Here is a 25,300-nt window from a genome sequence, read left to right on the forward strand (position 1 = left end):
CTACTTCACACTGCTCCCACTCCTTCTGCTTCCTTGACCAGGTAGATTGATGACAGGGAAGGAAACCTACAACAGCTACTGCTGCTGTTTCCTATGGCATCGTATCCGCAGCATTCTCAGCACCCTATATACAAACCCAGTGAACTTTCACCAGTTGTAGCTCCCTCCGCACTCCGACTATCCTTGTCCTGCCTTCAAAGATCTCACACAGCTTGGCTATCCTTTGTCACACTGATCTCAGAGACCTGACACTGATTCTGCAGTAATTGGGCTCCCTTTCTGATAGAAGCTATCAGCACTCTGAATCTGTAACAAGTGTATGCTGATGATAAAACTACTTCTGAATATTTAGACAAATCAAAACATTGTTTACTCATACCAATACTGGACAATTAACTTGTCCTGTTAAACAGAAAATAAAACGTAAGCAATGTTTCCACTAAAAAAAAATAACTCAGTGCAAATAAGGCCTGGACATTTCACTTGACAAAATTAAAATCCAGCATAGGAACATATATCCATGCTTACCAGAAAATTTCCTTACTTCAATAATAAGGTCAACAGATCTGTTACAATGGTTACTACAGCCTGCTTTCAGCTTGGCGGCAGAACTAGACCTGTCAGTAACTGGCAGTGGGGGAATTCCCCACTTCCTGACGATGACATTGTAATTGTCATTACTACTCCAGCCAGGTTCATTCAAATCTACTTTTTAAAATTACAGATTGTGTTAAATATACAATTTCTCCTACCGCAGAGTATGGTAAATTCTACCTAATGACAACAAATCCAAATCCTTGGATGCCAATTTCCATCTCTATTCTGAATGATCCATTTGTCTTCAAGGTGGGCTGTGTCTATGGATTTTATTACTCAAAGGGAAATTTTCAGATAAACATGGATAAATTCTTCTATTCTCCTTCATGCTAAGGTCCACAGAGCTGTCACAACAGGATTTTCATATCAGTGTGCCTCCAGGATGGAAAGCAGCAGCATTCTTTAAATATGGACATCTAAAACATGCTGGATTATTGTGATTGAATGCATCCTTGTATTCACACCCTACACACCATTGTAATAATCTTTGTACAAAATATCCCTGGTAATGTATCATTTGAAAACTATTAACTTGCTGGTCAATAATATCATGATAAAAAGTATGTAGCAACATTATGTGTTAAGTTATAAAATCCCCCTGTATGATATTACTAGCTCATGATCAAAAATCAGAGCCCTGCACCAGAAAAAGTCCTAAACACAGAAGTGTGTGCATCTCAATTTAATAAAAGTTGTAAACAGGGTCCTAAGACAGGCTAAGACAGGGGACAAGGAAAACGTGCATTTCAGCAGATGGGAGAAGAAACAGCATGCACACTCTTTCACCACCAGACACCATGTTGCCTTCTTTACTGTTTGAATGAACTTTAACTAGGAAAGTTAAATGCATTTCCCAGAGTGACTGAACTAGAACAGTGAAGGGCAAAAACACCCCAAGTTCTCTCTCCCTCTTCATCTCTCTCTTTTTCACCTAAAACAACAAAAGAAACAGCGTTTGGATTTTGCTAGCAGATTCTGGCCTGAGCATTTGGTCAGAAATGTTTCTGGGAAGCTGTGGTAAGAACTTCACCTTGAACCAAGTCTAGCTTGTTAAATTTAGAAAGCATTTTATTTTTCTCTCTTGTAACCATTTCTGACTTTAATGCCTTATAACTGTACTCACTTTAAATATCTCTTTGTAGTTAAATAAACATATTTTATTCATTAATAAAAACTAGGGCTGTCAAGTGATTAAAAAAATAAATCGCAATTAATCACACTGTTAAACACTAATAGAATACCATTTATTTAAATATTTTTGGATTTTTTCTACATTTTCAAATATATTGATTTCAATTACAACAGAATACAAAGTGTACAGTGCTCACTTTATATTTGCTTTTGATTACAAGTATTTGCACTGTAAAAAACAAATAGTAGTTTTCAATTAATCTAATACAAGTACTGTAGTGCAATCTCTTTATCATGAAAGTTGAACTTACAAATGTAGAATTACGTACAAAAAAACCTGCCTTCAAGAATAAAACAATGTAAAATTTTAGAGCCTGCAAATCCACTCAGCTCTACTTCTTGTTCAGCCACTCGCTCAAACAAGTTTGTTTACATTTGCAGGAGATAATGCTGCCCGCTTCTTGTTTACAATGTAACCTGAAAGTAAGAACAGACGTTTGCATGGCACTGTTGTAGCTGGCGTCACAAGATATTTACGTGCCAGATGCGCTAAAGATTCATATGTCCCTTCATGTTTCAACCACAATTCCAGGGGACATGTGTCCATGCTGATGACGGGTTCTGCTCTATAATAATCCAAAGCCATGTGAACTGATGCATGTTCATTTTTATCATCTGAGTCAGATATTACCAGCAGAAGTTCTTTTTTGGTGGTTCGGGTTCTGTAGTTTCCGCATAGGAGTGTTGCTCGTTTAAGACTTCTGAAAGCATGCTCCACTCCTCATACCTCTCAGATTTTGGAAGGCACTTCAGATTCTTAAACCTTGGGTGGAGTGCTATAGCTATCTTTAGAAATCTCACATTGGTACCTTCTTTGCGTTTTGTGAAATCTGCAGTGAAAGTGTTCTTAAAATGAACAACATGTGCTGGGTCATTATCTGAGACTGCTATAACATGAAATATATGGCAGAACGCAGGTAAAACGGAGCAGGGGACATACAATCCTTCCCCAAGGAGTTCAGTCACAAATTTAATTAATGCATTATTTTTTTGAACGAGTGTCATCAGCATGGAAGCATATCCTCTGGAATGGTGGCTGAAGCATGAAGGGGCATATGAACATTTAGCATATCTGGCACATAAATACCTTGCAATACCAGCTACGAAAGTGCCATGCAAATGCCTGTTCTCACTTTCTGGTGACCTTGTAAATAAGAAGAGGGCAGCATTATCCCCTATAAATGTAAACAAACTTGTTTGTCTTAGTGGTTGGCTAAAAAAGAAGTAGGACTGAGTGGACTTGTAGGCTCTAAAGTTTTACATTGTTTTGTTTGAGTGCAGTTATATAACAAAAAAAAAAAATCTATATTTGTAAGTTGCACTTTCATGACAAAGATTGTACTACTGTACTTGTATGAGGTGAATTGAAAATTCCTATTTCTTTTGTTTATCATTTTTACAGTGCAAATACTTGTAAAAAAAGAGATACACTTTGATTTCAATTACAACACAGAATACAATATATATGAAAATGTAGAAAAATATTCAAAATATTTAATAAGTTTCAATTGGTATTCTATTGTTTAATTAAATCACAATTAAAACTGTGATTAATTACGATTAATTTTTTTAATCATTATTAATTTTTTTGAGCTAATCGTGTGAGTTAACTGCGATCAATCAACAGCCCTAATAAAAACTAATCCAGTATTGGGAAATGTGTGGGTAACTCCATTTATGGTAGCAAACTGTTGTACATTGAGAGGCAATGGACCTAATGTATCTGGACTGTTCAGAAGAGAGTTGGACAGTGCAGAACACACTTTTGGGGGGGGGGGGGGGTGTAACCAGCATGTTGTCTGGCTGTTTGTGAGGAGCCCAGGTTGACTGGTCTGAATTGCACCCTGAAATGTCAATTACATATAACTATCTTTATCTTCCCCTGGACACTATGGCCTGGAGAAGACAGCCAAAAGAAAAGAAATGGCATTGTCTAAGACTGGATAACCAACATTCAGAATTTGGTGAACTAATGACCACCTAGCAGATCTCACTACAGAAGACTCTACTCTAAGATTGTCAGTGCTCTTAAGGACTGGAGTTTGATGCTTAACCAAAGGAGGAATATTTCTTGAATTTATTTAAGGAATGAATGCTATGACAGGAGTAAAGACTACCTGTCTGAATTAAAAATACAATGCCAGATCTCATTAGAGAAAACTCCCAACCTTCAATAAAAAAACCTCAAGTGACTGGAGCTAGTAGCTATTGGGAAGCCTACTCTAATGGATAGGAAGTATAACAATACCTCCTGCAGGGATTCAATATGGGTAGTACTGTAAAGAGCAGAATGAGGTTCCAAGGTCATGGATGAGAACCTCTCTCTAGACAACTACAGGACTTCTTAGTGGTGCATGAAGCACGAAGTGATTACAGAGCCACATGAGGGGAAACTACTCAGGGCATGGATGTTCCTATGTTCACAAAGCCTCTCTTGAATAAACTGTTAATCTTTTGGTCCACAAAATCCTTAAGGGACCTTGGGTTTAGAAAGTTCAGTGCAGAGAGTGGTCCTGGAGAAACTGAAGGAAGGTGGTGTTAAAAGTGAAGAGGCGGAAAAAATTACTCATTTGGCCTAGCTACACTTAGGCCTGGTCCACACTAACCCCCCACTTCGAACTAAGGTACGCAAATTCAGCTACGTTAATAACGTAGCTGAATTCGAAGTACCTTAGTTCGAACTTACCGCGGGTCCAGACGCGGCAGGCAGGCTCCCCCGTCGATGCCGCGTACTCCTCTTGCCGAGCTGGAGTACCGGCGTCGACGGCGAGCACTTCCGGGATCGATCCGGGATCGATTTATCGCGTCTAGACAAGACGCGATAAATCAATCCCAGAAGATCGATTGCTTACGGCCGGACCAGGAAGTAAGTGTAGACCTGCCCTTAGTATAGCATTTTTGAGTCGTTCTCTGGGTAGATCTTTTTTACTCTGGATTTGGCCATTCAGAGTGCACAGTCTTCTCCAGAGACTCTGGTATAAGAAAGTCAAAAGAAACTATCTTCCATCTTTACATCTTGGAAGGGTTCTAACCAAATGGGATCTGGGGAAAAGTATAGGGAAGAGAAAATTAGATTCATCAGCTCATCCACCTTATTCTGCACAAAAAGGCAACCCTCCTCACCTGGATAGGTCCAAGTATGACATGGACAGTTCATTCTTCACCACTGATAACTTGGGCAAATGCTTGTGATAGTTGGACAACTGCTCAGATAAGAGGCTGGTTGGAACTTTTGTAATTCCTCCCTTCTTATGATGGTACTTGGAAAGAAGGAGATCCAGGATAACTAATGAAAAACAAAGCAGCCAGGAACACTTGTAAGTCACAAGATCTGGATGCCTAAGGAGCTTCACAGGGCAGGGTCGGGGAGAAGAAGGGCCTTCTTTTTTCCTATGAGGAATTGAGACAAACTATTTTGTCTAAGAGTATGGGATGGGGCTCAATAGGTTCAATTAAATAATAGAATAATCTGAGGCTTTAGGGATGGATGCCTAACAGCACTGCTCCTAGAAAGAGAAACCTTAGTTGACATCTTTGAAAACTAATCAAGAGAGACAGCATGGGTCTGAGATTCTGAGCAGAAGATAGACCAAACTACAGAGATTTTCATCCTCCCTTGTACAGTTCGGGCAAAAAAAGCTTACGTAAGTAGCAGTTGGGTGGGAGCCCATACCTTTAGCATTATTTCCCCTCTCACTGATCTGTTCTTTAATTCTGGCAGTCATGTTTAGTCTCATTTAAAAGAAAGCAGGTGATAAACTGGCTGTGTACATCTGAAAAGCCAGGGCCTGCTTATGTAAGAGACCCCAAATCGCCCCGACAACCATTTTCAGTGAGACTGCTGAATAGTGGAGACACAGCCCAGATCACTTTTATCTGTTATTGGCCTAGTAGATACTGGAGAAGCTGTAGACGTGATGTATCTTGATTTTAGTAAGGCTTTTGACACAGTCCCACATGACATTCTCATAAGCAAACTAGGGAACTGTGGTCTAGATACAATTATTATAAGGTGGGTGCACAACTGGTTGAAAGACCATACTCAAAGAATAATTATCAATGGTTTGCTGTCAAACTGGGGGGAAAGTATCTAGTGGAGTTCCAAGAGTCTGTCCTGGTTCCACTACTATTCAATATTTTCATTAACTGCCTTGAATAATGGAGTGCAGTGTATGCTTATAAAATCTGCAGATGACACCAAGCTGGGAGAGGCCGGAGGACAGGATTAGAATTCAAAACTACCTTGACAAATTGAAGACTTGGTCATGCAGTTGGGAAAAAGGCTAATATCATTCTGACGTATATTAACATGAGTGTCGTATATATGACACAGAAGGTAATTTTCCTCTTTTCTTGACATTGGTGAGGCCTCAGCTGGAATAATGTGTCCAATTCTGGGTGTCACACTAACAAAAATGTGGACAAATTGGAGAGAGTCCAGAGGAAAGCAATAAAAATGATAAAAGGTTTAAAAAACCTGACCTATGACGGAAGGTTAAAGAAACTGGGCATGTTTAGTCTTGAAAAGAAGACTGAGGGGGGATCTGATAACAGTCTTCAAATATGTTAAGGACTGTTATAGAGAGGCCACTGATCAAATATTCTCCATGTCCACCGAAGGTAGGACAAGAAGTAATAGGCTTAATCTGCAGCAAGGGAGATTTAGGTCAGATATTAGAGAAACTCTTTAACTATAAAGATAGTTAAGCTCTGGAATAGGCTTCCAAGGGAGGTTGTGGAATCCCTATCACTGGAGGTTTTCAAGAGCAGCTTAAACAAACACTTGTCAAGGATGGTCTAAGTATACCTGGTCTTGCCTCAGTGCAAGAGGCTGGATTAGACGACCTTGAGATCCAGCCCCACATTTCTGTGATTTTAGTGCCCTGCCTCCTTCCGTCTGCTGCTGCTAGCTGTAAGGAATTCTAAAACAAGGAAATTCTCTAGTTCCTATGATATCCTAAAGAAGGACTTACCCTCTAGTTACCAAACTGCTGCTAGGTTGGAGGAAGCCAAAACCCAGGAGATTCCTGCCTGAAAAAACAGAGGGCCACAAAATCCTGAGGAATCTTCATCGGCTTTGCACAGAGGCAAAAGATTAGGTTGTCAATGTGACTGCAGTATCTCAAACATGCCAGAAGTGGAGCCAAAAAGCAGCTTGATTTAAAAACAAATATATCAGAAGAGGGATCTTCTGTTTACTTCCAAGAAGGGAATTTCCAACAGAAATAATATTTAACTTTTGTACAGAGCTTTTCATTCAGAGATATCAAAGTGCATTACCAATGAGGTATGTATCATTATCTCCTTTCAGATGGGGAAACTGGTCCAGCGATAGTAGTCAGAGAACAATGAATACCCACACAGGACAAAATGCATTTTATGTAAATCTGGGGAAGATAAATCATATAAAACACAGCAAAACTTAAGGTCCAATCCGGACAACACTTTGCTACTCTTGGTTTTGGCTTTGCACAAATGAATGCTGACCAATTAAGTTCTTGGGGAAAAAAATTGAGCTTAGTACCTGAAAGCTCTTTTGCTATAATTTCCTCAATTAGCAGTACTTGAGGCATTTCATCAGGTTGTGGGTGTGTCTGTATCTTAAAAAAAAATTCATAGATTATCTGCTTGAGTAGTCTCACTGAAAACAAGCACTACACTTGATAGCAAGCGCTTGCAGGATCAGACCCTTATTTTCCTACCTCAGTGAACAATGTTTCAACTTTATAAACGTTTACATTTGTCCAATAATTATCTATAGTTAATGAAGTAACTAGGCACAATCCATAATCCATTCTACCTTTTTAAACAAACACATTTCATTATGATTTACATTATGATTTTCAATAAAAATAAATGTATTTTAATTCTGACTCCTCTGGAGTAAACAGGCCTGGATTGGTTTGTCTCAGAGAAAACTGGAAGAATTATTTTTGTTGAGATCCCATCTGAAAGGCTTTTCAGGAAAAAAAAAAGGGGGGGGGGGAAAATCGCTCCTCAGTCACCCTAATTTACCAAACTGAAGTAACTGCTGAATATGCCATAAACTCAAGAGGAAAGTGGTACCTATCATTAAATGTTTGCTCTGTTTGAGTAAATTATTTTCACTATTTTTTTCTCCTTTTATAGCTTCCTTTAGTTTAGTAGGCAACTTTCATTCCTTTTATGTCAGTCTACCTCAGTAACTAGCTTATTCAGCCAAGATCAATCTGATCAAGGAATAGGTTTTCAAGAGGGAATTTTTTAAAAATATTTTTTAAAATTAAAAGGCATATTATTTCTTATGAGCAAAGGAATTAAATGGATTCAAAGTTTAGATGCTTTGGTAAAATACCATTAGTTTATATATCAATAAAAACACTATCATTATTTCCTTTCAATCCTTTCATTACTATCCTAGATAATATTATTATAGCACAATATTGCCAAACAAATTAGTAAACCAATTTCGGGGTGACATATATGAGTAGTTAAAACAAAGAGAAATAAAGAAAAAATCTATTTTTGTAAACATCAGCAGTGCATAGTCAGACAACTGAAAATATTTTAACACAAACTGATAGACCATGAATGGCTTCTAGTCTGGATCCCAAATTCACAAAGACTGATAGCTGATTTTTCAGTGTACCCACCCACAAATGGTTTGCATGTTACAATGCTTTGAGTTTTCTTATTTCATGATTAGAAAGGTAGTGAATTAAATGTTAACTGTTTGGACTATTGCTGTTCTTTGAACTCAAATTTCTTACTTTTTAAGTATACAGATATTTATTCAATAAATGGGGAAAATGTAAACAAACAACTGAACAGAATTGCATCAACACACTGATATAACAACACAAAATAAATTGTGACAGTTGAACACATCATGACACACACACACACACACCCCTATCTACCTTTTTCGGTTTATGCACCCACATAAAAAGTCTTAATTAGGGAGGATGGGGAACCAATTAGCCCCCAAAATGTACTGGTTAACTAAATCACTTAAGTAGCCAGGACATAAAAACCTACTAACCCAAGGACTACCTGCACAGCCAGGCCCCTCCAAAGTCCTCAATTTAGAGGTACAGCGTATAAAATATTTGTGTACTATTTACTGTGTAATATACTAGACTGTAATGTATTATTTTAAATTTAATGCATTTTTAAAATGAACTTACTACAGTATCTCTGTTGCTTTTGTTAAATCTTCTTTCCGGTCCTGGCCCAACTCCACTTTTTCTCTTTCCTACACTGATCATTATATAGCTTTGCCCCATGTTGTTTTCAGCACTTTCTTCCTCCTATCTTTCTCGCCTCCTGTAGCCCTTTACACCTATTTTCACCTAAAGTGTGTGCTTTACTTCCTCCCCTATATTTTTTTGTTTCTCTTACTGTTCCCCTTTAATCTCTCACACCACCTTAGTTTTTGTAATTGAGAACTCTGAGTGCAGCAGTGAATCTGCAAAAATCAGGTCAGTTTTATTCTGTTTCTGCAGTTTTTAAAAACTATGAACAACTGCAGAATCAGGCGCTGTATCTCTTCACTGGGGAGTGAACCCAAAAATAGAGACGAGTGGTGACCCCACACCCTCCAAACACACACCTAATCCATCCCATCCTACTCTCTATTTTTGGGTCCACCCAAGGGCCATTGTGCCGATTCTACTATCACACATAGCTTTTACAAGTTCCAGAAGCAGAATGTAAGTTTCATTGTTGCCCAGAGTTCCTAATAGTGGAAGTGAAAACTGACAAGATTCCGGTTAGTTTTCACTCTGCTGTGTTTGACAAAGCTATAAATAGCAGCAGAGACACAAACTATCTGTCTGAACATTTAGGAACAACAGACTGCATCAGTTTGCACTAGGTTCACATTTGGAAAGTTATCTTTGCAATCACAGTGTATTAGAGGTTAAGGGTTTTTTTCCCCAAAAACATTAAAGTTTCAGTTCTACAGAAGCTGATGGCACTTGCCCAGGAAAGCTTCTTGCTCTGTACACGACAGGGAGTGGATTTTTCCAAGACTTGTAAATGGCTAATATTTTTCTAACATGGCTGCTTTTAGAGATGGTTGGAGGCCAGATTCTCTACTGCAGTCCCAGGTGGCTCAAAAGTGCTAGAATCTGGTCATAATTGACTCTCTGAAAATTACTTCAGAAAAGTAGAGAGACTCTTAGCTAGTATAAAGCCAGTTGAGCTGGCTCCTGTGCCAACCATCTCCCAATCAGGCTATGCTCATCGGCATAGCTGTGCTCCACAAGGCTGCTCTAATTTATGCCAGAGCTGAAGAAGCTACAGTTTAAAAATTAGGGAAATATAACTGACCATCCAGTGTCCCACTCCCACCCTTGTGCCAAATGGTTCTTGACACTAGAGAAAATCTAGCCCTGCATCTTCATACGGCTGATATGTTCTTTTTTAAGCTTGCATGTGAAACACAGCATTTCTTCCTTTTCATTCTTGCTATATAATATTACCACCCTCACCACTCAGCTTTTAGATAGCACTTTTCATCCATAAAGGAGCTATGTATCATCCCCACTTTATAGATGGGGAAACAGAAGGCACAGCAACTACGTGATTTAATCAAGATCACCACAGAGACCAGTCAAATGGCCAGGAACAGAACCCAAGTTTCCCAAGTCCCAGTCCAATGCCCCATCTAGTGAGCCACACTGAATGGTAAAGAATAAACATCTGTAACAACATTAATGCAAAAGAGTTACCAGAAATGCTTAAGAAGATTGTAACTCCACAGAATCTAAACTCAATACCTTGAAAGCAGCCACTAGGCCTTATTTAATGTCCATAGCTTACAGGTATTACTTTGTCTACAGAGATGTCCCTGAATACAACATGATTACACAAGATACTGAGAATGATTAAAAAACTGAATAAGGGCTATAAAATACAAATTAAGGACCAAATGCTGCCCTCACTTAGAATCATGCAGTTTCTACTTATTTACCGGTAATTAGCTCAAGATCTTAAATATAAGGAAGTACGTACACATCTATGAAAGTTTTTAATATCATGAGATATGAAAATGTTGGCGGAACTGGCTAGTGCTAATACTCGGTAGTTGGACATACTTATTCCTGCATTTCCATTATAAGCTATTTTCAGGAACATATTATTTTAGCCTAAATAGTCACTCTAAGATAAAACATAGCATACAAAGGTTCACCTCACACGCAAACTTTTATTTTGTTTGTACTCAAATTTAGTTTAGGTTGTTTTGGCAAATAAGGATTACATTCAAAAATTAAAAATAAATTTTGAGCAATAGGCGCATTTTGCCTTACAACACAGTAAATCCAAAAATCTTCACTGCAAAATGGAACACTGTATAAACAATTTGCCCTCATTATTTGGGGGAAAGTAAAAATTCCAGAGAAGCGTCATTTAATTAACAAGTTACTGTAAATGCATAGTAACTATTTTTTATCAAAAGTTCCATATAGATTATTTGGAGGTTTGGCCTGTTAGAAGAACTATTATTATACAAATGAAACCTGAATGAGCTTTGACCCTAAAATGGTCTCAATAAATAATCTATAACTACAATATTGATATTAAACAATGTTGGAAACCAAAACACATGTACCCTAAATAAAACTGCTTTAAACATATACTGAAGTAAACAAAGTATTTGTGGGTCTGATATAAAGTACTCCAACATTGAGAATAAAGACTGAAACCCAACTTAAAAGTTCTTTTGTGGTTGTACTATTTAGTAAGTTAGAGAGAGATACTCAGTAAAAGTTTACCTTACTTCAGCTGGTGTATTTTGGGAATAGGGATTTGCAGAACAAGCCAAAATCCTAATTACAGCCCCAGGGTGATATGTTTCCAGAACATGCACTGCTGTGGGATAAACTGGCTCCTCAAAAGCAAGCTCTACGTAGTCCTGGCTATAGAAGTTAGGTGGAGTCCTCTTGAATGGCAACTGGGCACTAGGACACTGATCCCACCAAGTTCCATAAGTTCGAAACACAGCAGTCTGAGTGAAGTCACCAGAACTGGGGTACACATTTGGAATACCTGCCAAATTCCACATTGTATAGGACATGCTGTTTTCACTACCGTAATGAGAACTGAAATCCAACACTTCTTTGGCATACTGGACTACTTCAACATTGATAGGTAAGGCTCGGCTGTTTGATTCAATAGCTCTCCGGCTGTTCATCATTTCTCCCCTTGTAGCTGTCCTGGCTCGGCGCCGAAGGCAGATATAGTAAAACATGCTGAGAACTGTTAACATGGGAAACACCGGTGACATCTAGATATGAATTATGAAGCTGCAAAAGGTCAGGTGTCCTATATAAGGTGCATTAACTCTTTGGGGGATGTTTAAAAAAAATAGCTGAATAAAACAGAACGGTTAAACATGGTCAACAGAGAAAATTTTTCCAGAAGGAAACCAATTTGCTTTTACTCATTCTAATTTGTCATCTTAAGACAACGCTGTCATTAAAAATCTAAAATCAAGTAGTTTCCTTAGGGCCACTGAATTAAAAAAGGCAGTTATCTGGAAGTTAAATTGAGCCAAAAACTAAATTAACTATTTTCCATGTTAGATCACCAGCCTGCAGTAGTAACAAAAATTTTGTTGTCAATGTATAACCTTCAGCACTACCCTTTCATGTTGTCCATGACAGCATGCATCCCTGATATAAAAGTCAGTGGACTCCAAAAGGATGTTCATTGGAGTCCATTAATAATGTCAGCTGGAGGTCTTCTATACAGCCATGACACAAGGTAGGTATTCAGGGTTCTGTGACGGTGTCAGAAGCAGAAGTCTATATGCACGGTGTTGTATATCTGAAAAAAGAAGACATTTTGGTTCATATATTTACTGTATTAGATTCAAAATTTGCTAAACCTGGACGTTGCAGCCATGAAAACTATTTCTGCTAACTAGAACTGACAAAAAACAAGTATAATACCTACAGCAATAGTCTAATCTGTCAAACAAAACCACATTTCAGCAGTTACACTAGAGCGTACTTTATGTAAACTGTATGCTTATTCTGGATTACTTTCTGATCAAATAACATATATCCTAGAAAAGTAAGCTTTAACAAGAGAGCATGAGATGAAGAGAAATGCTTCAATGATTTTTTAAAAAAATTATTGCAGTGGGAAATTGTTTTGTTTATTTAACAAAAAATATTCCCCTGTAATCCAAACAATAAAACACTGAACTAGTACACAAGAACCATAAAGTTCAGGTGACTAAAATCTGACAATAACTAGAAAAGTGGAGTATGTTTTCACTGTCCAGACTGAGTGGCATGCAAAAAGTAAACAATTAGTACAATTGGTAGAAGAGTTAGGTTTTAAAAATTCTTCAGTTTACTAATCTAAGGTATACTATCAACACAGGTAAATAAATCGGTTTGAAAACATTTAATTTTTAATCTGTCACTTTAAGGAAATGGGCATGTCCATATTAGATTTCCTACAAGTAAAGATTACCTTACAAACCCCACTGCGTAGTTAGCAGGCACAAAACAACTATAAGGCAAAAACTGTTAGATTTACCAATATAATCACAGTCTTCTATTAGTAACAAACAAAATATTTCCTTACAGCTTATCAAGAAGCAAGATATACCAAAATTAATCTCCCCACCCTGATAAAAAATACAACTAACTTTGTTGCTCCACTGAAATCTTGTTTAACTGTTGCTCAATGGCAAAGAGAGAAGAGCAGTGTTGGAGTCCAGAGCAAGGATGACTAAGAATCTCCTAAAATAGATGAAGTGTTTCTGCAGCAGACATTTACTGGGCGTGTACTTTATTAATCACTGGGGCTGACAGTGGCTGCATTTCTACTTCAGGACAAATCATTAACCTAATGCCTCTGCTGTTCTAGCAGGCCAACTGCACATTTACCATTTGAAATAGGTCGCAGTTGGGACAATACTGTACTTTATTTAGTCATAAAATCTTTGTTTTTCTGGAGTAACTCACTTCTCTCCCACCTCAAAAACAAACCACCAAAACAACCCAAAAAACAACCCCCATACATATATGGGTAGCATCCACTGAGCCCCCTTTTTGTTGGAATACTATTAGCAATTGACAGCGCAGGTTTTGTAAGATAAAGGCAGGCTGCAGCCTCTGCTCCTATATTTGGCAGTGAGAAAACGTGTGTTGATGAACTGTTCACTCTTCACTCCAACGTGAAGCTGCAGAACTTTAATTAATTTGCAAACTGGATACCATCAGAATAGGCCTGAATAAAGACTGGGAGTGGTTGGGTCATTACAAAACCTAAACTTAATTCCCCAATACTAATTTCTCCCTATGGTTACTCACACCTTCTTGTCAACTGTCTGTAATGGGCCACTCTCTTACCACTTCAAAAGTTATTTTTCCTCCCTTAGTATCCTGCTGTTAATTGATTTATCTCGTTAGACTGACCTCACATTTGGTAAAGCAACCCCCATCCTTTCATGTATTTATATCTGCTCCTGTATTTTTCACTTCATTCATTTGATGAAGTGGGTTCTAGCCCACGAAAGCTTCCTGGAGCTGATCACAACAATGAGAAGAGTGGCCACTTGATAAGGGGATTATCACAGCGCAGCAAATTAACGCCTCGTTCACACTGACACCCGGGAGTTGTAGCCACTGCACTGCATCTTTTATTCCTCTCGGGGAAGTGGAATACCTGCAGCGCTGTGGCCAGGGAGATACAGCGCTGTACATGCCTTGCCAGTGGGGACGGGGAGTGAGGTACAGCGCTCTGGGCAGCTTTATTGCACTGTAACTCGCAAGTGTAGCCAAGGCCTTAGAGTGCAGTTTCTCTTGTGCGCCAGTCAGTAAACCTCAGATAAAAGATAATGTCTTCAGTTTGGATTCAATTAAATATTTTTATATTTTTTCTTTTTTAGACAAGTACAAAAATAAATGAGCATACCAAAATTACAAAAAAATCTTTGCTTCACCCAACAAATTTTGGTTGCTAAGCACCAAAGTACTTTACTATTTATGTAATTTACAAAACCCCAAGCAAATTAACAGTTAACTAAGTTTTTACAATACCAATAGTAAACAAACATCCTTATCACTTATAAAAAAAATTAGTATTTCATCACATCAACTTTTCAATGGACTGTTGGGTTTTTATATGCATTTGTTATCTCAATTTCTGTACCTAGGTATTTTTTTTTAAAAGAATTTTTAAATGTACTTATTGGTAATAATTCCCATTTATCAAACAGAATGTTTTGTTAAGTATTTATAATTACTACTTCATGATAATGTTGTATACACAATTTTCCTATTAAATTACATTACACTAGCAAATTATAATATATGTAAGTGGACTTTCATTTGAGGCTGATCAATGGGTCACTCATATGCATATATATAAAGTTTTATTTCTTTTTCAAAACAGTTTTGTAATCATGGCTGTGTAACTGATTTCATAGATTTCCAAGACCAGAAGGGACCATTATGATAATCTAGATCAGTAACTTATGGCGACCCAGTTGAAGAAAATTGTTGATGCCCGCGACCCAATGGAGCTGGGGATGAGGGGTTTGGGATGTGGGAGCAGCTCAGGGCTGGGGCAGAGGGTTGGGGTGCAGGGGTGAGGGCTGTGGGGACAGGAATGAGGGGTTCAGGGTCTGGGAGGGGGCTCTGGGCTGGGGCAAGGGGGTGGAGTGCAGGAGGGGGGTCAGGACTCTGGATGGGGCCAGGGATGAGGGGTGGGGTGCAGGAGGGGGCTCTGGGTTTGGGGGGGCTCAGGGCTGGAGCAGGGGGTTGGGGCGCAGGCTTATCTACAGCACCTCCCAGTCAGCGGCACAGTCGGGGTGCAGAGGCAGGCTTCCCGCCTGTCCTGGCACCGCAGACCGTGCTGCATCCCGGAAGTGGCCAGCAGCAGGTCGGGCTCCTAGGCGGAGACGCACAAGCGGCTCCACGCGGCTCTCACCCACAAGCACGGCCCCCCCAACTCTCATTGGCCGGGAACCAGCCAATGGACGTGCGGAGCCGGTGCTCGGGAGGAGGCAGCACGCGGAGCCCCGTGGGCCCCCCCTCCCCAGGATCCGGAACTGCTGCTGGCTGCTTCTGGGGCACAGCACGGTGTTGGAACAGGTAGGGACTAGCCTGCCTTAGCCGGGCAGCACTGCCGACAGGACTTTTAATGGCCCGGTCGGCGGTGCTGACCAGAGCTGCAACAACCCAGTGCCTTACATTCCACGACCCAGTACTGGGTCGCGACCCGCAGTTTAAAAACCACTGATCTAGATGTTCTCTACAATGGGCCACAAAACTTCCCCAAAATAACCCTAGAGCATATCTCTTAGAAAAACATCCACAAAAAAATTTGACTGCTCCTCTTTCCGTCCTGCTCTCTGTGCAGTAGGACACCCAAGAGTGAATTTACCAGACGCTGGTGGATCCATGCTCATCAATGTGTGCGCTATCTGGTCACTCGGCGGTATGGAATAACTGTCGAGATTTTCCCAGAATTAACTGATATAAACAAAATTAGGTAGCATGGTGGGTATAGCATGCAAATGGTTCAGCCACAGAAAGACTGCAGAGTGGACATACCGTATATACTCGTTCATTAACCCATTCGTTTATAAGCCGACCCCCCAAGATGGATAGGTAAAAATGGCAAAAACTGTATGATGCTTTCATAAGCTGACCCTATATTTCAGGAGTTGGCAAACTTTGGCTCCCGGTCCGTCAGGATAAACTGCTGGCAAGTCGGGACGTTTTGTTTACCTGGAGCATTCACAGGCATGGAGCCCCTCAGCTCCCAGTGGCCGCGGTTTGTGCTCCCAGCCAATGGGAGCTGTGGGAAGCGACGTGGGCCGAGGGACATGCTGGCCACCACTTCCCGCAGCTCCCATTGGCTGAGAACGGCGAACCACAGCCACTGGGAGCTGAGGGGCTCCGTGCCTGCGAACGCTCCAAGTAAACAAAACTACAGTGTATTAGATATTCAATTCAATAGAACTTAAAATCGTCAAATATTGGTGTAGACCCGTTGATAAGCCGACCCCCGCTCTTTAATGCTTCACTTTTTTACCAAAAAAATTCACCTTATGAACGAGTATATACGGTACCAAAAAGAAAGAAAGATTGAGTTAATCTTTTATATAAGAGGTTACAAACGGATTGCAAAACCATAGTTGTGACTGTATTTGTAACATTGACAGTATGTGTGTTCTGGTAGATGTTTGGCTATAACGTCTCCAGAAACGTGGCACAGCTTTCATTCCCCTATCAAAAATCAGCTGAATAATTTACATTTTTAAAGGAGATAAAAGTAGTACGATATAAGGACCCGAAGAGAATATTTTTGGAAGCACGATAGGTAGGGGTTTATTCTAAAATGCGCTTAAAATAAATTCCTGATTTTTCTCAAGAACTTGGTGGCCAAATTTCACACAGGTTAAGCTTTTATGTCCTCTGAATTTTCAATGTCGTTTTTGCTTTGTTTTTCTTAATAAACTTTAAATTTTTGAATAAAAGCCTTTGAATCTGGGCTCTGGTTGAAAATTTTCCTTCTCAGTCCTACTTTTTGTTGTTGACTGGTATCTTTTAAAAGAGATACATCAGACAGTAAAGAGACAAACCGTAAGAGATCTGGGGCAAATGCTGGATATAGGGTCAACTGTAGACATTATTTGTATTATAATGGAGATCCTGTGTATGACTGATGGAGGCTGGAGGCAAAAGTAATCAGAATGATGGGGGCCAGGTGCACAGAAGCCTGATTGATTAACTGGGGGCCACAAGCACTAGAGCCCGATTGGTTGATTATCAGGCAATAACCCCTTAAAATGTGGTATGCTATGAAAAATTATTTGTAAAATGGTATATTAGGGTACCTTCCCTCCCTCAATTATGCCCACTTCAGTTTAAGTACAAAGACACTTTTTTTTTAAACTGCCAACTTTGCAAATTGAGTCCATGATCTGAATGTTAACCCGTGTTCTTTCTGGCTAATCCCCAATAAAGATTCTGCAAGTGGAACTTCATTAACAATTCTGTTAATGTGTAAGCTAGAAATAATCTAGCCATTCACCCATTACTGTATTAGCTCTGGAAAGCTAACAGGAGTAAAAAGCAGTAAGTATTATCAACAGAAGAAACTGTGTGATTCAGAATATACAATGAGAACAGATCTGTTGAGTAAAAGTTAACTTCTTAAAATAAACTTTTCTGACTACTTATCTTTATTTATAAAATGTCAGTTTAATCTGCATAAGTTTTCAGTTTGTCATGCATGTACATCATCACATCTTCCTACTGAAGCAGTCTGAGTGGCTGCTGACAGATTTATTCATTTGGACCATCAAAAACCAATCAAAAACAGGGCTGTCAGGCAATTATTCAAGGGTGCTATCAACCCCATGAAATAGGATGATTTAACAAAAATGATCACTAATGGGAAAGACAACTCCCCAGAGAAAATGTGTCATGTGCAACAGCGGTTCTCAACTGGGGGGACGGGGCCCCCTGAGGGCCGCGAGCAGGTTTCAGGGGGGCCGCCAAGCAGGGTCAGTGTTAGACTTGCTGGGGCCCAGGCCAGAAAACTGAAGCCCTGCTATGTTGGGCTGAAGCCCGGGGCTCCCAGCCCTGCCACCTGGGGCTGAAGCCGAAGCCTGAGCAACTTAGCTTTGCGGGGACCCCTGTAGCATGGTGGGCAACTGTCCTGCCTGATACCCCTTAAGTCAGTGAATTTCATATGTTTCTCCTAAACCATCCCTATGGGTACACTTTGGGTATCCTTTCTCCAAAATTCTTTCACCATCCTTCACATCATCCAGATTTGCAACCTCAATTTCATATTAGACTTCTAACTCCTTTCCCCACCCTGCATTCAGGTGGTCACCAAATCCTTCTGTTTTTTCCTTGAACTTTTTCTCCATTCCAAATCCTTGCTCACACATGTCATCTGTCATTTCAAGTATTAACAGTCTCCTCATCTTTGGCCTGCCAGCATCTCCTCTTGCCCGAGCCCAGCCTGTATAAAATACTGCTGCTAAAATACATCTTCCCCTTCCACTGCTTTGAAACAACACACTTCTCTTCAGTTCCTACAATTGGCTTCCTCTTGCTCTCGACAGTAAGTTTCATTCCCACTTTTAAGATTCTGTGTAAATCCATCCCTGCCTATGTGTCAGCTTTTACTTTGTCCTACTGCCTTTGTCCTAACTTGTCATTGCCTACTTGGAACCAATTTTGTAGCCCTCTCCTATAACACCAGATTAGAAAGACACTGGAAACACTGTAGAGGATACAGCAAAAATACAGAATTTAGTAATATCAGATACAACAGCAATGTAGAGCATGTGCCCTATAAAGTCCTTCTCGTAGATTGCCTAGGGCAACCCTGAAAACATTAGTGAAATACGCATTTTAAAATTTTGGAACAGGATCTTAAGAGAAAGACTCTGTTAATGGGGAAGTTCTATGCTTCTGTGGAGATAAAGCGTTAGTTAGTAGTTAGAGCAAGAAACTGACGTCAAGACTCCTGGATTAGAATCCAGTAGAACTTCAGAGTTACGAACTGATCGGCCAATCACACACCTCATCTGGAACCAGAAGTACGCAATCAGGCAGCAGCAGAGACAAAAAAAGGAAAATACAGTACAGTAATGTGTTAAAGGTAAACTACTAAAAAAAATAAAGGGAAAGTTTAAAAAAAGATTTTACAAGATAAGGAAACTGTTTCTGTGCTTGTTTCATTTAAATTAAGACGGTTAAAATCAGCATTTTTCTTCTGCATAGTAACGTTTCAAAGCTGTATTAAGTCAATGTTCAGTTGTAAACTTTTGAAAGAACAACCATAATGTTTTGTTCAGAGTTACAAACAACTTCCATTCCTGAGGTGTTTGTAACTGAGATTCTACTGTAGATGCTTGAGAGTCAATTCCCCTTGTAAAGTATTTTGAAATCCCCAAATGAGAGATGCTGTATTATTGCAAAATATTGTTATGGGTTAGGCATAATCACTGCCCTTCAGTTAAAGACAGTTGTAAGCAGCCATTAAGCATCTTTATGGAACAAGATAACAAACAATAGCAACCTCCACCAAAAACACAGGTACATGTCACCACCCAAAACAAAGGCACAGGCAAGTTGTGTGTGCATTGAGGGGTTTTGCTGGTTATTGTTTTGTGCGGATTTGTATGTCTGTGACAGATAGACAAACACCAGAGAAGGAGCAGAAAGCCAAGAACACTGCAAAAGCACTGGGAGCATGGCCCTTAGGCTAGGACTACACTACAGCGGGGGGTCGACCTAAGATACGCAACTTCAGCTACGTGAATAGCGCAGCTGAAGTGGCGTATTTTAGGTCGACTTACCTGGCTGTGAGGACGGCGGCAAGTCGACTGCTGCCGCGCCGCCGTCGACTCCGCTGCCGCCTCTTGCCGCGGTGGATTTCCGGAGTCGACGGCAGAGCGATCAGGGATCGATTTTATCGCGTCTTCACTAGACGCGATAAGTCGATCCCCGATAGACCGATTGCTACCCGCCGATCCGGCGGGTAGTGAAGACGTGCCCTTAGAAAAAACCAAGAGAGAAAGCTTTCTCAGCTCAGTGCTGGCTGAAAGAAGCTTAGAACTGTAAGCAAAACACAATACGAAGTTTCGATTCCTACTGTACTCAGGGAAACAAGATCTTTGCACATTCTTTGTAAGTAGACAGAGTTGCATCAAAGAAATACTTGACTTCATCACCCATTTCTCCTCCTAACTGGAACAACCTGCAAGACCCCAAATTGTTGGTTAACCACTCAGGTTGACAGAGGTAACATGTTACAATCTATTGATTTTATTGGTTCTCCTAATCTTTACTAGTCAAACAGTATGTGAAATACAATTTCTATGCAAAATCCTTTATTTTCTAAATGTTTGTGTTAATATTAAGTAATTTGAACAATTACATGTTGTTATAAAATCATTCTGTATAAGCGAGATAGTAAGGTCAGAATTCTCTGCAGGGAATGCCATTTCAATCTGGAATTTATTGTTTCCCTTAGTCAGACAGAATAGATGTACTCCAGAAACTTTATACACCCAGCATTCAAGAGAAAATAAGTCACTGCTGCACGATAATAATTTTCATCCAGTCTTCACACCAGGTAAGATTATGTTTAGTTACACTCCTTTGGACAATTTTAGCCCCTTCTTTGGGGTTTACATATACACAGTTATTTTCTGGCCTCTGACTGACCTCCCATATCAGTGACCAATTTATCTACTTAATTCACTTAATCTTTCAAAGTCAGTTTACCAGTCCTTCAAATCATTTTTGATGTACAAGGGGAAAATAGGTCATATGAGTGCAACATGAGTCACTGACCCATCAGAACACCACGCAAAAGAAAAAAATTGAATATTGTTGCTTTGAGAGCAGTAAAGTGAAGGATCTGGAGTGATAGCATACAACAAATCACAGAAATTAGAGTCTGAAAAGATATGAGGTCATCTAGTTCATCCCCATGCCAGGGCAGGATTGCTCCCTACAGTGTATTTCCTAGACATGAGCTTGAGGGATGATGCTATCGCAAGAAAAGTGAATACTATATATACTAGTATGTACATGTAGTGGGGGAAAACTTTTTTTTTTTTTTTTTTTTTTTTTTTAAGGCCAGAGAAGTAATAACTCCTCTTTACACCAGCCTTGCTAATACCACACTTGGGAGTACTATGCAGGGTTTTGTTCTGCTCGCTATAAAATACCCCTACCAACACTGATAAATTACAAGGAATATATAGATGACAAAAGGAATGGAGGGCATGACCTATGAAGGAAGATTAATGGAACTTAATATGTACACCTTAGATAAAAGATGGCAAAGGGGAAATCTGTTAATTATCATTACACATGGATGCACAGAGGGGACACTAAATCCTTCCATACTAAATTCCTACCACAGATTAGCATCACCTAATGTTAATTACAGATTCCAGGAACATCTAAATGTAACATATTGAAATAAAAAACTGTGTATAACAGATTCATACTAAATACTTCAAAGTCAGACATCATTTGTGTAATTTCATATACTGTGTTCTGGCATAAAAAGGCAGCTGTTTCACACATCCTAAAAACTATTTTAACATTCAATATTATGACAATCTTAACTATTTAAAATCCTAAATGTAACATCACAAGAACTATTCAGAAGTGTGTGGGTTACTATTTGTAGTGTCAAACTGTTCAGAATGTATAACTTCTATCACATCCCTCTTTTCAAACCTCTGTATTGGTTGACTCTCTCCTCCCGTTAAGGCGAGAGTTGACATTAAATAAATAAATTAAAATAAAAATAAATATGTTTTAACACTCAAGTATAGATAGGACAAGTTGTATTTTAACATGTGTTATCTGGTCAAGGTGAACCCAAGCCTGTTTCCTAATGTTTACCTCAACTACCTAATGTGTTAAAATACAACTTGCCCTGTCTACACTAGGATAAAAGCTTTTTAGGCTATCCTCAACAAGACCTAAAAGGCTACCTATACACCACCACCCTTCATTTTTGAATATCCTCCCAGTCACTGCAAACCAAAATCTCCCTCTCGGACGCGGGGGGGGAAGACACACACACACACACCTGGTTCAATACTTCTTTTAACTAGTAACCCTAGCACAATTATGTCCTCACCTTTTCTTCCAGTTATTGCATTGCTTTTCTTTAATAGTTAGTTTGTGAATTAATGTTTTGGATATTTTTACCTGTTGCTCAGTAGCATTGTATTTGCACGGTTCATGGATTGTTAGCTCTCAGGGGCAGACTCCCTGCTCTTGGGAACTGTCCATTCAGCAACATGTAGACCAACAGACCTTTAAATAAGAAATAATAATTCACATAAAGTGAAGTACACAACTATATAAAAAGTGACTTAGCTATTTTTAAAAACCTATACACAGTCAACTAACCACCTACACTGGATAAATCCTTTTTTATATTAATTACATTAGCAAAAAGCAAATACTTCAAAATATACAGCAGTGGTCCCCAAACTGTGGGGCATGCCCCCTAGGGAGGCACGGAGGAAAGCTTGGAGGGGCATGGCTGGGCCCGGGCTAGCCCCCACAGGGGACGGGGAGGGACTGCCACCCAGCCCCACCCCCAGTTCCTGTCTCGGCCCCAACACAGCTCCACTCACAGGCCTGACTCTGGACGCAGCCCCAGCTTCAGGTCCGGCCTCAACCACAGCCCAATTCCCGGCCACAGCCCCTGAGCGGGGGGCAGGGACACGGATAGATTCCATTACGGGTAAGGGGGGCCATGACATAAAAATCTGGAAGCCCTACAGTCTTTTTACAGCCATTAAAAAATGTGAAGCTTCCAAGTTCTACACATTGCTAAGAATATGTACAATCTTGTATCCCTTTTACTGTCAAACTCATCTTCTGCCTAACCTCCCCTCCCTCTGTTGTGTTCCATACCCCCTTGTCCCATCTTAGCTTACAAGCTCTTTGGAGCAGAGACTGTCTTTCACTGCCTGTTTGTACCCCTGAACAGTGTGGGTCCAACTGGGGCCTCTGGGCATCAATGTAATATATATAAAAAACAAAAACAAAACTCTGAGCAATCAGGTTAACCATTTTGCTACTGCCCACAGCTGTTGTGTGAAGATCTATGAAATTCTAGCATTCACTGGAACACTAGTAACACAATGTGCATTTTGCCATATGTTAGTTCTCCATGGAGTCTGTTATGGAACAGTGATCTACTTTCATTAACAGCATGAAACATACACATGCCTGCTAAAATGATGCATCACATCAGGAGAAGAAAGCACATTAGGTTTGACTATGTACTGTACTGGTAATGCAAGGATTAGCTTTCCCTAAGAAAAAGATGGAGTTATTGTGATGAGCACTGTCACTGGTGTGGGTAAATATGGCAGGCGGATAGAACTTGGGTAGGTTCGGGTTCAGCACTGGGATGATGGATTTGGCAGATGACAAGAACTTGGGTGGGTAGGCAGGTGTTCAGCACTGGAATGTGCAGTGACTGGAAATGTTTGGTGACTGGAAAGAGCCAGGGTGGGATAGATGTTCAGCAGTAGGGGAGTGGGAGGGGCAGCTGGGTTTGGCAGCTGGAAAGAGCCTCGGGGAGTAGATGTTTAGTACTGGGAAGGGCAGATGGTTTTGGTGGCTTGAAGGAGCGGGAGGAGAAGGTGTTCAACACTTGGGGTGGGGGAGGTGGATTTGGCAACTGGAAGGACCCAGGAGGCAGGGTAAGAGTTTGGCACTGGGAGGGACAGGCAGGGTTGCCAAATCTCCAGGAACTAAAGATTAATTTTTAATTAAAGATTATGTCATGTGATGAAATCTCCAGGAATTCATCCAACCAAAGTTGGCAACCCTAGTTCAGCAGCTGGAAGGAAGGGGCGGGGAAGAGAGCTAGGTGGGTTGGGCAGCTGGAAGGAGCAGGGGTGTGGGGGGCGGGTAGGAGTTTGGCACTGGGAGTAGGCGGGTTTGGCAGCTGAGATAGCCAGTGCATGGTGTGAGGGTGGACCCATCACTGATGGACCTCGGGCAGGGGTCAGCGTGGCAGGGCCTGTTCCGGAGCAAGGGGCACAGCCAGGCTGAAGATACGGGACTCATCGCTGGCAAAGCGGAGGGCCAGGCCGGGCCCATCGCAGGCAACCTTAGGACGGAGTCGTGGTGGTGTCAGTGGGCCGGGCGGGGCAGGGCTAAGCCAGGGGGGCGCGGGGTCCCGGCTGGCAGAGGCCGAGCGTGGCACTGACTACGAGGCCCGGGCACAGGGAGGGCAAGGCCCCGAACAGACACGCAACGGCCGGGACCGGCAGCCGAGCAGGCCGCGCCCGAGCCCTCCGCCCCTGCCTGAGAATAGAAGTCACCGTACCCGTCCGCAGGGCGGAGCGGCCTGCGCCGCGCGCTGACACCAGCCACACGAGCGTCCCGGGCAGCAGGGGCGAGGCAGCCGCAGGGCGAAGGCGGGGCTCCCACCGGGCAGAAGGCGCCGCGGGACACGAGTGATCACGCTCTAGCAGGGGGGGAGGGGAGAGCGTGGTGGGCGGGGCCATGACATGATATCAGTACGTTCTGCGTGGTGGGAAGGGGGGACCCAAAGGGCGTGGCCAGAGCGCGGGGGGGGGCACTCGACTGTTGTTTAGGTGGCGTGGGCGGGGCTCTCTATCTGGGTGGGCGCGACCCGCCGCCCGCTCTCACGGAGAACCCTGCTGCCGCTGCAGATGGAAAGAGGGGCGCGACGGAAGCCGACGAGGAACAACCCCGGCCCACCCCAGGACAGGCGGGAGCTCTACTCAAGGAGGGGCAGCCGCGTTCCCGTGGCTCTGGGGCCATCGGGCCCGTAGGGAGGGGTAGCCCGTTGATTGGTTGCCCACGCCAGTGATGACGTGGGTCCGCTCAAGCTTGCTCTCTGCTTTCGTTCTGAGCCAGAGCAGCGGGCGGGGCGTGTGAGGCTCTTGCCCCCACCCCTCGCAGCGCTCAGCGACCTGCCCCGGCCCCAACACGTCCCGTTATTTGCCGTTGGG

General features: G+C 41.3%; 1 protein-coding gene across 1 annotated transcript in view; it reads right to left on the minus strand.

Annotated features, from left to right (window-relative positions):
• The window catches only part of FBXL4 (F-box and leucine rich repeat protein 4), an 80,061-nt gene extending 55,317 nt beyond the window's left edge, over positions 1-24,744 (minus strand). The window contains exons 1-3 of the mRNA XM_065400652.1: positions 24,649-24,744; positions 22,503-22,610; positions 11,547-12,600 (exon numbers count right to left, since the gene is read on the minus strand). Coding sequence (XP_065256724.1) covers positions 11,547-12,058 — 512 coding nt within the window. The 5' untranslated portion in view covers positions 12,059-12,600; positions 22,503-22,610; positions 24,649-24,744. The remainder of the gene's footprint in view (positions 1-11,546; positions 12,601-22,502; positions 22,611-24,648) is intronic.
• Positions 24,745-25,300: the final 556 nt, after the last annotated feature.

This window comes from Emys orbicularis, chromosome 3, assembly GCF_028017835.1.
Source record: "Emys orbicularis isolate rEmyOrb1 chromosome 3, rEmyOrb1.hap1, whole genome shotgun sequence".
Lineage (NCBI taxonomy): Eukaryota > Metazoa > Chordata > Testudines > Emydidae > Emys > Emys orbicularis.